This window comes from Myotis lucifugus, unplaced genomic scaffold (assembly GCF_000147115.1).
Source record: "Myotis lucifugus unplaced genomic scaffold, Myoluc2.0 scaffold_28, whole genome shotgun sequence".
NCBI lineage: Eukaryota > Metazoa > Chordata > Mammalia > Chiroptera > Vespertilionidae > Myotis > Myotis lucifugus.
In genome coordinates this window covers 558,534-573,432 of record NW_005871076.1, presented here as the reverse complement: position 1 = coordinate 573,432, position 14,899 = coordinate 558,534, and the positions used below count along the sequence as shown (strand labels likewise).

The window sequence follows — 14,899 nt, the reverse complement described above, 5'->3', positions numbered from 1 at the left end:
CCTCCCCCACTCGCTCTGCTCATTAGCCTCACCGTACTATAGCACACGGGGTCTCAGTCCCACACAGAAGCTGCGATAATGACCTGAGATGAGGCCAACGGGAGACAGACCTGGGTGAAGGTAGAAGGATGGTAGGAAAAGCATGTGTCACTGTGTTCAGATTTAGAGTGATGGTTCATTCTCCCTTGTCTTGCAGCCTGGGCCCCTCGCCTCTCCTGAGTCCAGAGTCCAGCGGGATGCTGACCTCAGGCTCAGCTGTGTGCTGAGTATTGGACAAAGGACTGAGGTAAGATTCATCCCATGTGGCCTTACACGTTTTGGGTATTTACAAGCTCGCTGAGTCATGGGACAGTGTATTGCTAACTGCAAATCAATTTCCTCCACCGTGGCTCTGTTGTTCCCCCAAGGTTCTGGGCCTTGCCAGGGTGCCTGCTTCAGGGCTGTGGGTGGAGAAGGGGAATGCAAGAATGAGACTTGTGTTCTGTACTTGGTATCTCTGCTGCAAATTTACTAATTCTCTCCTTTTCTGCCACCTTTGGGGCATATTGAAGTGGCTCAGAAGGCCATTTCTGTTTGTAGGGATGAAAATCTTGAGTGATTAGGAATTTTTGAGCATAAAACCAGAAGAGCGTCTGAGGGCAAAAGAGGGCTGATTCTGGGCATTGACCAGGGGCTGGCAAACTTTTTACAATATAAAGGGCCACATGGCCTCTGTTGCAACCACTCAGCTCTGCCCCTGTAATGCAAAAGTAGCCACAGGCAATACATAAACAAATGAGCAGGGAAGTGTTCCAGTAAAACTTTATTTATAACAACAGGTGGCAGACAGGATTGGTTTCTGGGCCATACTTCTGTTTACTCCGTGTCTTGACTGTTCTCCCCATCCCCTCAAAGCACCACAGACTACTTTCTATGAAGAAGGTGATGGTGGAGTTAAGGGACTCAGCACGGGTCTCGTTTCTAGAAAGTGTTGATTCTGGCCTTTATCACTGACTTGCTTCTGGGCTGTGTGTAATGCGTGGGGGAGGGAGAGGAGTTGGGCTGGGAGTGAATCCAGGGGGCAATGGGAGCCAAATCTCTGATCCCGACGCTCCAGCTCTCCTGCTGTTGGAAGGGAAAGATGAGCAAACAGATCCTTAGCCTTCTCTCCTCCTCCCTCTTATCTGGTGTGGAGCACTTTTTTTAAAAAAAATATATTTTATTGATTTTTTACAGAGAGGAAGGGAGAGGGATAGAGAGTTAGAAACATCGATGAGAGAGAAACATTGATCAGCTGCCTCCTGCACACCCCCTACTGGGGATGTGCCCGCAACCAAGGTACATGCCCTTGACCGGAATCGAACCTGGGACCCTTGAGTCCGCAGGTCGACGCTCTATCCACTGAGCCAAACAGGTTAGGGCTAGTATGGAGCACTTTTAAGGCCAGGCACAGATGTGAGTATTCTAAGAAGGGGAAATAAGTTTTGCAAACCGTTGGTTAAGCAGGTTTGTATAATGCCGCACTTCTCAGAGTCCCACATTCTTCTGCTTCACTATGATCATCCAACTTCCTTCCTTTGGTAGGAGAAGTATCAACTATTATCTTTAAAATAATTAGGATTTTGATAGGGAGGGAGGGGATAGAGCAGTAAGGTTTAGAAAGAGGGTGGTGGTATGCCTTTTCAGGCCTGACCCAGGCTGTCCTCTCCTTGATGAACCTTTCCTGATCCTTCATCTTTGCTTATAGAAACAGCACAGGTGAGTAATAAGTGTCAGAATGTGTGAGCTTTGGAAGTATGGGCCCATTAGTGGGAACCACACCACCAGTAACTCAATAAATAATTTTTAAATTTATTTTTCTGTTACAGTTGACATGCAATATTATATTAGTTTCAGGCACAACACCATGCTTAGACATTTCTATAACTTATTAAGTGATCACCACAATAAGTCTAGTACCCACTTGACACCATATACAGTTGTTACAATATTCTTGACTGTATTTCCTTTACATCCCTGTGACTATCCATAAGTAATTCCTGAAGGATAAAAGTCAGGAAGGATTCAGGGGAAAACCTTGTCTGAACTAGTATTTTCTCCTCCCAGCATCGATATTCTGGGAAGCTCCTGCCTGCCTCCAACTGAACGCATCTGAAGGAAAAGAAGAGCTACTGTGAAGGTATGTTGCATTTATGTTCTGTTGTTAAAAATCTTAGGCAAACAAGATGCATCTTTCTCCATCAGAGGCAAGAATAAGGTAAGATATATACACGAGAAACACTTAGAAAACAGAGCAAGAGAGAACTTAAAATTCATCTTATTTGATGCTTCATGTTCCAAATATTATTTTGCTTCTGTGTTCGTATTAGATTGTGTTTGACCTTTTTGACACTGAGTCTTCCAACCCAGGGGTTCTCAATTATGTACTTGTGGAAGTCTGATGTTGGTAGTTAATGGTCTGCTCATGAGGCCTACCAAGAGCAGACTCTATTGGTTTGTTCTTATATTTCAGGGGTTGACACATTTTTCCAGTAAAGGGTCAGATAGTAAATATTTTAGGTTTTGTGGGCCACATGGCCTCTGTCACAACCACTCAACTTTGTAGCATGAAAGCAGCCATAGACAATATGCAAAATAATTGGGTGTGGCTGTGTTTCAATAAAACTTTATTCACATAAACAGAGGCAGGGCTGGATTTGGCTCACAAGTTGCCATTCCTTCTTCTATAGGAAATAGAAGAAGGAAAATAGCTCATCATATTTAAGTCTACAGCTCAGGGCAAGCCTTAGTAATTGATGATGGGATTCTTTCCCATTGGAGCAGGCCTCACAGTCTTTTTTCAACAGTGTTCTAGACACTCAATCAGCATTTATTTACCATCTTTGATATAGTATATAAATGTAGTGATATTTCATTTCAATACCTGATATTTCATTTCAATGCGTGTGCTAAAATATCTACTTCTTAGCTAAACATGGTTTGAAAACCATGAACTTAAAATGCTGGCTACTCCATGTCACTGCTAGCTAGCTGTGTTCTAAAAGCCTTTCCCTAAAATGAAAGTACTAATTGCTCTCACCACTGTGTCACCTGAATCTACTTCTCTCTAATCAAGGCTCTGTCAATACCACCCATGCTCCAGTTCCCACTGCCGTCTGTCTCTTTTTTTGTGTTAAAGTTTGAAACACGAGATGGTTTGTCTGTGCAGCTGGAAGAGGACACCTATGGACTGAAGATGGAGGACTGTGTGAGCTTGGGGCAGGTGCTGTGGAGTTGGACCTTTAAGTCTGGGTATGCTTTGGGGGACAGACCCCCAATATACAAGGGGATGCTCTTTGAACCACAGGGGTAAACAAACTATCTCAACTCCATACGTGGTCTTGAATTCTGGCCCTCAGACCTGTTACAGCACCCTCTGGAACTCACAGTCAGTCATTAAAGTCCTGGACGTCCTCAACCTCCTCTCTGAACTTTTCCTCTTCCTTCTGATGGAAAGATCTGCTTTTCCTAAAGCTGCTCACGTGGTGGCAGGACTTTTGCTCTCCTGGGACAGGGTGGGCTCATTGGTGCTCCACACAATTGTTACTGCCTGGAGTCCTCAGCCCCTTGATGCCATGCCAGCAAACTCAACTCCCTGATACCCATCCTTTTTACAGTCCCCAGAAGTTCCCTGAGCCCTCTCCATCACTATTCCCGCCATCATTCTGGTCTCTCAGCCTCATCATTTTCAATTAGTTTTGTCCTTGGTCATTCCTTTAACAACTATTGCTCTATTGCTACTTCCTGATTTGATCTATTTTCCTCCTTACTGCCTTCGATTCAGTGGTCCATCATTATAACCACTCTCTTGCTATAACCTTCAACAAACCTGCTTTTCTTTCCCTTTCCACTGTACTCATTTTGGCAAAAACCCCATCACCAGTTAAATCTAACTTCCTGCCCTTCCCTACCTGTACCAAGCAGGTGAATGTGTTTGGGAAGGAATACACAATCCTACAGGTAGCCTCACTTAAAATCAATAATATAAACCTCAAGTAGATCCCTGCGTAACCCTACATTTCCCTAGTCAATTCACTCTCTCTCATGAGTATTTTACTGAGAAAATCGACATAAGAAACTGTCTATAGTTCCATCACATAATTTACAAGCCTACTGCACTCTTCTTTTTCTGATGGAAGAATTGTCCATCTTCCCCTCTAAGGCCAATTTTGCAATGGACTCTCTTCCCTCAAGGACTTTGTTCCTTTAGCTGTCTCCCTCTCCATTGGCTGCTTCTTCTTGGCATAAAACTTCTTTAAGCTTGTATCCCATGTTTCTGTTCCCCTTCAGAATAAAATTTCTAGGAAGAGTTATCTGTATTCACTATGTCCACGTCCTCTATTCAGAGTCCGTCCTGAACCCACTCCAATCAGACATTCATCCATCACCCACCTACACCTCTTTCATGGAGGTTCCCGAGAATCTCTACATCACTAAGTCCAAGGGTCATGTCTCAGTCCTTACTTGATTCAGCAACAGCAGCTGATGACTCCCTCCTCAGGACAGTTTCTGCTCTTGGCTTCTAGGATATTCCTCTGTTTTTCTCCTACCTGCCCGGCCACTTCTTCTCAAGCTCTCTTGCCAAATCCACTTTCTTTTCTCAGGCTTTAAATACCCTCAATATACTCATAAGTGTCCAATGTTTTTCTCTAGGCAAGATATATCCAGACTCATACTGAGCTGCCTACTTGCTATTTCTGGATGTTGAGCCAATTAAAAATGTCCAAAGCCAAACTCTTGACTTCCCATCCAAATAAAATGCAACTCAACTTTGCTCAGCATAAAAATCTTGGGAGTGATCCTGGGTGCTTCTTTTTCTCTTACATCCCATCCTACTGGTTTTACCTTGGATATATTCCAAGACTCTGACCACCTCCATTGCTAATACTGTCATCTAAGTTACTTACACCCCTTGCCAGAATGTTGCAATAACCTCATACCTATTCTCTCTGTCTCATCCCCAGCACAACCAGAATATTTATTTTAAAATGTTAGTCCCACAACTTTGGGCACAGACCACCCCTCTGTATTGTACACTATGAAAAGGTGAATATGGCATGCGCATTATATCTCAAGAAGAAATATGTAAACCAAATTTCTCTGTCTAGAATTTCCCCACTTCTTTTTATCTAACCCAAAAATCTTTAAAATAAGACTAGTTTATTCCTGCCTCTTGACCTTTGCTTCCATTGTACTCTTGCCTAGAATTAGCTTCTGCAAATCCTTTCTACCTCAAAGTCTAGTCTTCCTCTTTAAAACAACAACAGCCAACCATTCTAAACAATACCGTCTCTTTTTGTCAGTAAGTCTACAAACCTCTACACAGCCTTCCTGACTCCTCTTCCCTCCACACCCAATCAGTTAGCAAACCTCACAGACTCTCCATCCTCCCGCCTTCTCCACCTGCATGCCACTATTGCCTCCTCCCTAAATTCCTTCAATCCGTTTGGCAAGTTGATCTATAAAACACATGGTAAAAACAAAATTCACAATGGCATTTCCTGTGTAAGACTTTTTAATGGCTCTCCATTGTACTCAGACTAAAGACAAAATAACAATCTACTTTACCAGAGCCTACATCTCCAAGCTCTTTCTGCCCCTGTGTTCCATATTCCAGATGCAGAGTTCCTTTCTGAACACACCGTGTTCCTCTTGAGTTCAGGCCTTTCAACACCCTATTCTAAGAACACAATTTTTCTGGCTAGTTCATGGAGTCAAGACTCAGATGAAGGGTTGCTTCTTTAGGAAAGCCTCTCTCCCCAGGTGGCCCTCAGTATCATCACCGTACACTCAATTCCCTGCTTGTCATCTCACTTCTCTATACCCTGGTTCCCACAGGATATACCACTTTAATTTTTCTGTGTTGTGATAAGCCCTTGTGGGCAGAGGCTGACTTGGAAGCCCACAATGGAAGTGTGCGATACACCCATGGGTGGAGGGTGGTCTGTACCTGGTAAGTCTCGATGGGGCGGTTTTCCATGTTGAGATCCCAGACTTTAACGGTCAGATAGTCCCTGGTCATGATGTACCTCCCACTGTGGCTGAACTTCACATCCGAAATCGAAGAGATAATTTCAGAGAAAAACGACCGGTTGCTTGGATCTTCCGGCTCCTCAAAAACTGCAGAACAAAAGCAAAAGAAGACAAATTTAGCCCATTCTTACCAACATGTTAGTCCATTGATAACAGAGAACTGTCAGCTCTTTGGCAGCAGAAAAAGCTGTCACTGGTTTCTGTATTTTCCTTCCGATGGGAGGACTGGCCTGTCCCATCCATTCATCTGGCTTTGACCATTTCCGAGCTCCAGGTCTATGCACCTAACTCTGTTTCACATTCCCCCTTGTTTCTGGTGCCACTGTATATACCAAAACCTGGAGTGGTCTTAGATGCTTAAATTAAAAAATTTTTACTGCCTTATGAAAATATAATTTGTATACCATAAAATTTACTCATTTAGAGATTACAGTTCAGTGGTTTTCTATATAATCACATAATCATGAAACCATCACCCCAATCTAAATTTAGAACATTTTCCTTTACCCCCCCAAAAAAACTCCATGCCCATTAGTAGTTACCCCCCATTCCCCACCCCTGTAGCTCTAGGCCACCACTAATCTATTTTCTGGTTCTATGAAATTACCTATAAATGGAACCATAGAATATGTGGTCCTTTGTGTCTGATTTCTTTTATTTAGCATCATGTTTTCAAGGTTCAGCCAGGCTATAGCATGTATCAGTACTTCATTCCTATTAACAGCTGAATAATATTTCATTGTATGGACATACCACATTCTCTTTACCAGTTCATTCGTTTATAGACATTTGGGTTGTTTTTACCTTTTGGCTATTATGAACATTCATGTACAAGTTTTTGTATGGACATACGTTTTTTATATTTCCTGGATTGTTGTGTTTAATAATGGGGCTTTGCTGTCATTTACTAGTGTGTGACCTAGGGCAAGTTACTGAACTGTGGCTACAAAGTCCTTTGTATACAGGATCGGGCAAAAGTAGGTTTACAGTTGTTTGTATGAAAAATACAATAAATAAGAATAGCCTGCCTGGAGTGGCTCAGTTGGTTGAGCATTATCCTGTGCACTGAAAGGTTGTGGGTTTGGGTCAGGGCACATATGGAAGGCAAGCGATCAATGTTTCTTTCTCTCCAAGAATGTCCTGGGGTGAGATTTAAAAAAAAAAACCTACACAAAAAAAACTAGAATAAACTGAGACCTACTTTTGCCCCACCCTGTATGTTGTTCGTTTGCTCCAATACCCAGCCAGGCACTTACCATGTCTTTATTGCTTCAGCTAATTTCCACTTACAGGAATAAAAGACAGCTCTACAGTTTGATATTGAGCCTGTCATAAGCTGCATTACCTTGATTTTGAACTTCTCTGGTTCAAATTGAATGTACAGAATATATCTTGTTATCCCATGTCTAAGCTCTGCTTGATCATTCTTCCTCACTGATTCAAATGCCTCATCTTTTACATATTATTTTAGCCCCAAATGATCTTTCTCTGAAGCCCCATCATGCTTGGTCTGGCTCATTCATCTAGCATGTGCTCAGGGACTCTCGCCTTATTATTTAATAACCCACAGGTTTGTCTTACCACAACTAGGATGTGAACTTAGAGGCAGGATTTTGGTTTTTCTTGTCTTTGTACTGAGAGTTTTACTCACAAATGTTCAATAAATATTTGTTGCTTGATTGGAACCAAAGCCAGCTAAATTAATGAATTCTTTGCCTTCTGAGTGTTTAGCATATATGATGTCAAGCTACACATCTTTACCAATATTTTATTATTTTGGACCCCCAACAATGGTGACCAAGTATGGCCTACTTAGTAAGTGTTTGGTTCAGCCTAAAATTGTGATACAAACAGCAGCCTGCAGGTTACTGAGTTAACTTGTCCTCCAAAACTTTCTCTTTCCTGCCTGCTCAGTGCACTCACAGTACCATCAAATTCCAGATAGAAAACCTAAGATATCGAGCTCTCTTTCAAACCTTGCTAAATCAACCCACCAGCCGAACCAAAAATACTTCTTTTCACAGAACCATTTAAGAGAACAGCAAAACAATTGATCAGTCAGAATTGAACTTGAGATTAAAAGGAAAAAACAACCAAAAACCATTTAAACAGAAAAACGGGAGCTTATTATAGTCTCTGACCCACGGTTTGGGTCTCTGGCATTATATTTAAATCAAGCATTAACGAAGGCCCCTCCCTGGATTCTGATTGGTTCCCTCATAGTTGAGAACTACATTTTCCCTTAAGTTTCCATATAAGGCAATCTCATTAGGACTGGAGACTTAGAAACAACAATCACACCCCATGCAAACACATACACATCTTAACAGAGGGGAGTGGGAACCTTGAGGCTTGGTCACCTGATATAGTGAAGGGACAGCTTGAGGCAGTAGGTGGGAAGGGTTTAAACTGCTCTGGAGTCCATTCCTGCCTCTAGAACAGTGATGGCGAACCTTCTGAGCTCGGCGTGTCAGCATTTTGAAAAACCCTAACTTAACTCTGGTGCCGTGTCACATATAGAAATTTTTTGATATTTGCAACCATAGTAAAACAAAGATTTATATTTTTGATATTTATTTTATATATTTAAATGCCATTTAACAAAGAAAAATCAACCAAAAAAATGAGTTTGCGTGTCACCTCTGACACGCGTGTCATAGGTTCGCCATCACTGTTCTAGGCCCTGTATTTTACATGCTTTATCTCATTTAATCCTTATAACAATACTATGAAGTAGGATTGATGATTCCTTATTTTATAGATATGGAAAACTAAGGCACAGAGAGGTTTTGTAACCTGCCCAAGGACACACAGCTAGATCTGCCTTTTGAATCAAGGTCTGATTCAAAGTCTTTGTTCTTAATCATGATGGAAATCTGCCTGGTACCATCAATTAGACCTTATTTTAGGAGCTATAAGATGGTTCCAGGTTAGAATCTATACAGAACAATGGAACTGTAAAGTGGAACAACTCCTAATGACTAGATCTATGCTTTCCCTTTTATACAAAGTCCATTTCAACACCCAAGGGGCATGGGTTCTACACCAACACTCACGGTTTGAGCCATACAACACCAGTGGCAAGCATAAGGTGGGAACCCCAGGACTTCGCATGATCTGTTAAGACCCTTACCATAGAAGAAGCCCAGCCTCCAGGCCATCTCTCACCTCCCAGCTCTAATCCCTGTGGCAAGCAGTGAGGCAACCTTTCCTCTCCCTGTCCCTCTCCCTCAGTTTATGTACACGAACATTTGATTTATTTCACTTAGTTGTCTCCCCTAATAGGATGCAAGCTCTACAAGGGCAGGTTTTTATTATGTTTTTTGTTTGTTTGTTTTTGGTCTATTTTGTTCTGCTATATTCCCTGGAACATAGGAGGTGCTCATAAATGTATGTTTAATGAATGAATATGGACAACCATTTTAAGTGAAAATAATACCTACCTAATAATTAAACAGGCCCTGAAAAGAACCTATCTAAACTGCTTTATTCAGCTCAAATTTGTTTCTGTTTAGGCCCTTGAAAAGTATGGGAAAAATTCAGGGTTTTTACTAATTCAGGCTGAGCAATCATTTGTGGGCTATTTCAGTGTATTTTATGTGCATGCACACACATGCACCACACTTAGTATACTACCTAGAACATACAAATAAAAAGTATTTGTTGGATGGATGCATGCCAAACCCTGTACTAAATGCCAAGGTTGCAAGGAACAAGACAGATCCAGTCCTACCCACATGGTGCTCACAGGCTAGAGGAAAAGACAAATGCTAAACAATTCTACACATTTCGTTACAGATGTGAATACGTGATATTTTACTGCATTAACAGAGGGGAGTAAAGGTGCTGGGGGGCCAGCAAGAGGAATGCAAATGGAACATCACCGTGTGTTCCATGTACGTTACTGACGTGTGGTACAAAAGCATCTACTGCTTGAGTGACAGATCTTGAGACAAATCAAAACTGGTGTCAGATTCACCACAAGGGAGCACGTATCTTGAAGACCCCAATAACAACAGTCAAAAAAACAATGACATCTGCCCCATTTCTTGGTCCTCATACTTTGCATACATTATCCCATTTAATGCTCAAGCTTATGAGCAAGGTATGCTTACTGTCCTTACTTGTAGATGAGATAGACCAGAAGAGGGTAACTTGCCCAGGATCACAGTTAAAGAGTAGAAATGGGTTTTCGAGGGACCATGTGTCTGTCTGTGACACTGCCACCACAACCAGACCTTCCTTGCTTTGTCAATATCATCTCTCTGTTCAAACAATCTTGTTAAACTGGGCTCCCTCATGTTCTAGATAAGTGGTTCTCAACCTGTGGGTTGCGACCCCTTTGGGGGTCGAACGACCCTTTCACAGGGGTCGCCTAAGACCATCGGAAAACACATATATAATTACATACTGTTTTTGTGATGAATCACTATGCTTTAATGATGTTCAATTTGTAACAATGAAAATACATCCTGCATATCAGATATTTACATTACGATTCATAACAGTAGCAACATTACAGTTATGAAATAGCAACGAAAATAATTTTATGGTTGGGGGTCACCACAACATGAACTGTATTAAAGGGTCGTGGCATTAGGAAGGTTGAGAACCACTGTTCTAGATAGACCTGGTGCTCTCCCACTTTCGTGCCTCAGCTCCTCCTCACCGCCTCCTGTGTCCATCATGGGATACTGGAAAGAACATCAGACTGGGAGTCAAGGATGCTGGGTTGGAATCCAGGCTGGACACAAATTAGCCAACTCTTAACAATACTATCTATTTGTTGAGCACTAATGCTATGTGCCTTACATGTAGTAACTCATTCAATAGTTATAGATATGATGATTTCCCTTTTCCACAAATCAGTAACTCAGGCACAGAGGTTTTATAGCTAGTGGGAGGCAAAGCCAGGATTTGAACTTGGTCTGCTTCTTATGCTCTTAACCTCTGGGCTTTTAACTTTTGTCCTACTGCCTTTCATTAGAATGACTGGGCAACTGGCAACTGCCTGGGCCTGTTTCCTTGTCTGTAATGTGAAAGAGGCAGGATTGCCAACCAGGTCCCTCCCAGCTCTTAGATGATAAGATCTGTGAAATTCCACTAGTCTTGTCTTTCAATTTCCCTCTACTGACCCCTGCTACTGTAGGGTAGCCTTCCCCAAGTGACATCAGCAGCACGCCCACCCCGTGATATGTCGGGCATTCCAGATTCTGAGGCCAACGAACTTGGGAAACTCCTACCCAATTTTGAGAATGCAATTCGCTTATTAAGTGCTGAGAAGTCCCACAGGTAAAAACTAACATTCTTTACTCCAGGTTTCTCAACCTATGCACTGGTGAATTTTGGGCCAAGTAATTCTTTGCTGTTGGGGGCGTTAGAGGGTGTTTAGCAATATCCCTGGCCTCTACCCAGTAAATCCGCAATCCCCACTTGTGACAACCCAAGTGGCTCCAGACATTGCCAGATGTTCCCTGGGGGAATGGCTGCCCCTGGCTTTAATCCTGCTTTCAAGTCTTATTGGGTCACACCTCCTCCCTCCCCACTATCCCATTTTTGGGGGGGGGGAAATCACTTGCAGCCCATTGTTTCTCTAGTATATTGTTGCTTAGAACACACTTTGGGTTACAATGCTCTAGACAAAAGAGTCTAGTCGAAAGCAACTGCTACTTCCTTGGAAATCCCACAGGCTATAAAGTAGCCCCCCCTTATCTGCAGGGATTTGTTCCTAGACCCCCAGTGGATGCCTGAAAGCATGAGTTGTACCAAACCCTGTATATACCCTGGTTTTCCCTCTACATACATAACTACAGTAAAGTCAGAGATTAACAACAATAAAATAGCATAACATCCTGCCATTAAAGTTATGTGAATATGGTCTTGCTCTTAAAATATCATATTATACTGTACACACAGCATGGATGTGCTTGACAAAGGGATGATTCACATCCTGGATGGGGTGGGTCGGCACAAAGTTTCATCACGCTACTCAGAATGGTGCACAATTCAAAACTTATGAATTGTTAATTTCTGGAATTTTCCATGCAATATTTTAGGACTGTAGTTGAGTGTGGGTAACCGAAACCATGGAAAGCAAAACCCAGGATGCGGGGGAATACCACGTTCAGTGTCCCGAGCAGGCAGTGTTTTGTGTTATAACATGTGCACATCTGAATATCACTCTACAGAACTGTGTTTGATGTTATCCTTCAGGGTGCTGGCGCGGGCTACGCACCCGAGAGAGCTCCGATGACTGATGGGCTGAATAAGGTCCCAGAATCCTGGGAAAGAGTGGAATTCACAAAGAAGAGAAAGGAAGTGTCAGGAAGAAAACTGCTGACTTAGAGAAACCTAAAGCTAAAACTATATTCATTACAACTGGGGGGCAGGGGAGGAGGAGAAAGGGGAGAACACACAGGAAGCATGCTGTGTGCCTGTTGTTGGGTTGTGGGACAGGAGAAGAGAGGATGGAGGGAACCCATAGGGAAGGCTGTTTCTGGAGAGGCTCCCTTCTCGACCTCACACTGGACACTGCACAGAAACTCATGCCTACGATGAAGAGTCAGGAGGGGACCCAAGGCCACAACAGCTGATCCTGACGGCCTCCTCACACTCCGCAGCCTAAGGTACAGTGGCTAAGAGGACAGGCGGCTCTAAGTTTAGCACGCCTGGTTGAACTCCGACTTTGCTGCTTATAAGCTATGAAGCCTTGGGCATGTGGCTTGACTCCTTCCAAGCTTCATTTTCCTTACCTGTCAGAGGAGTTCCTACCTTTTGGGTGGTGGTGGGACAGATGAGCTCTTTCATGCCAAGCGCTTAGCATTGTGCCTGCATCCAGAATAACAGGGAAGGCAGCAGCCATGCACAGGGGGGTGGTGTTTAAGGCAAACTTGATGCGAAACAAGTCCCAGAGCCCGAGGTGGGGCCAGATCTTAAGAGCTACCAGTTGTAAATTGATTTGTAGGTCTCCGAACTGGGCTGTGGCACAGACACACAATAGCTTGTCTCTGGACTGCCACTTGAAAATCGCCTTTCTTGGTCCAAGTGTCTTTCATTTGGTGCCGAACAATGTCACCACCACCCACCCTGCCTTTGATGACTCAGGCAGATGAGAGGGAGAGGACAGGAAACGAGGCCGGGGGGAGGGGAAGGTTTGTTCCTGATGAAAAAGGAACCATGCACAGGGTTTTAAATCGCTCACTTCCACTGACGTTTCTACTATGGAGAAGGGGCCACGCTTTTTTGTTTGGAGACATGGTGGGCTACTTCCCCATCATGGGGACACGACTGGCAATTTTCCCACAGAGCGAGGCAGATGGCAATTCTCCTTCAGAGATGTGCCGGCAACAGTTTTGCCCCTGGAGAGAAAAGGCTCGGCAATTGAGATGCAGCCAGCGATTTTTACTATACAGAAGACACAGCCAACAATTTTGCCCAACGAGAGAAATGGCCAACGATTTTCCCACAGAGAGTAAGAACTCCCACGGATAGATAATGCTGGCCTCCATCCAGCTGAGGACAGAGAGAGAGAAGTTTAAGATTTAATTAGTGGCTACGGTACTACCATGGGCCCAAAGACATTGTCTCTATACATGGGCTGGAGACTGGGAATGCAGATCATATCAAACTCAGAGGGTTCTGAACTGGGAAACAGTGGTGCCTCATTGCTGAGCCTTTGCTATTTGCTTTTCATACAGTCCTCCTTAATTCTGCAAATAATTGTCAGCAGTGAACACTGTAGCAACACAACGCATAGATAGTATCATGGAGAATGAGCAGTTAAGCTAGAAGAGATTACATTGGTCTTTGAATTTTGTATAATTATTTTCAAAATACATATATTATACTTCAGAAATATAGCCTCTTCAGTAATCATTCAAAGATAAAAAATGAGTCAAAAACATTTTTTTAGACAGAAAAAAAAGGACCAAAAATTCCCTGGGTAGAAAAATGACTAGATGGTCTGGGCTGGGGTGACCAGGTAAAGCTTAAGAAGATGCTGAACCTTATGATCAATAAGCTCTGGATAGATCAGAGGTCAGCAAACTTCTCTTGTAAAAAGCCAGATAGTAATTTTTTTAGGCTTTGGGGGTCATTTGGTCCTTGTTGCAACAACTCAACTCTGCCTTTGTAAGCAGCACAGACAATATGTACACAGATGGATACGGAAATTTAAATTTCATCTAATTTTCATGTCACAAAACAGTATTCTTTTGATTTTTGTTCAATCATTTGAAAATGTACCAACCTCATTGCAAAGAGCCAAAGCAATCTTGAGGAAAAAAAGAACAATGTTAGAGGAATCATGTTACCTGACATCAAACTATACTACAAAGCCACAGTAATCAAAACAGCATGGTACTGGCATAAAAAACAAACATATAGATCAATGGAACAGAATAGAGATCCCAGAAATAAACCCACACGAATATAGTCAATCTATGAGAAAGGATGTAAGAAAATACAGTGGGGTAAAGACATTCTCTTTAATAAATGGCACTGGGAAAACTGGACAGATACATGCAAAGAAATGAAACTAGACCATTTTAGCACACCATATACAAGAATAAACAGAATGAATTAAAGACTTAAATGTAAGACTGAAAATCTTTGAGTCTTTGACATCACTCTTAGTAATATTTTTGTGAATGTCTCCTTGGGCAAGGGAAACAACAAAAAAATAAACAAATGGGACTACATCAAACTAAAATGTTTTTGCATAGCAAAAGGAACAATCAACAAAATGAAAAGATAACCTATTGAATGAGAGAAGATATTTGCCAATGATACATCTGGTAAGGGGTTATATATAACATTTATAAGGAACTCATACAACTCAACAGCAAAA

At 42.4% G+C, this 14,899-nt stretch overlaps 1 protein-coding gene across 1 annotated transcript in view; it reads right to left on the bottom strand.

Annotated features, from left to right (window-relative positions):
- PPP2R2B (protein phosphatase 2 regulatory subunit Bbeta) overlaps positions 1 to 14,899 on the bottom strand; it is a 220,825-nt gene that overhangs the window by 2,921 nt on the left and 203,005 nt on the right. The window contains exons 7-8 of the mRNA XM_023752142.1: positions 5,969 to 6,138; positions 5,389 to 5,477 (exon numbers count right to left, since the gene is read on the bottom strand). Coding sequence (XP_023607910.1) covers positions 5,389 to 5,477; positions 5,969 to 6,138 — 259 coding nt within the window. The remainder of the gene's footprint in view (positions 1 to 5,388; positions 5,478 to 5,968; positions 6,139 to 14,899) is intronic.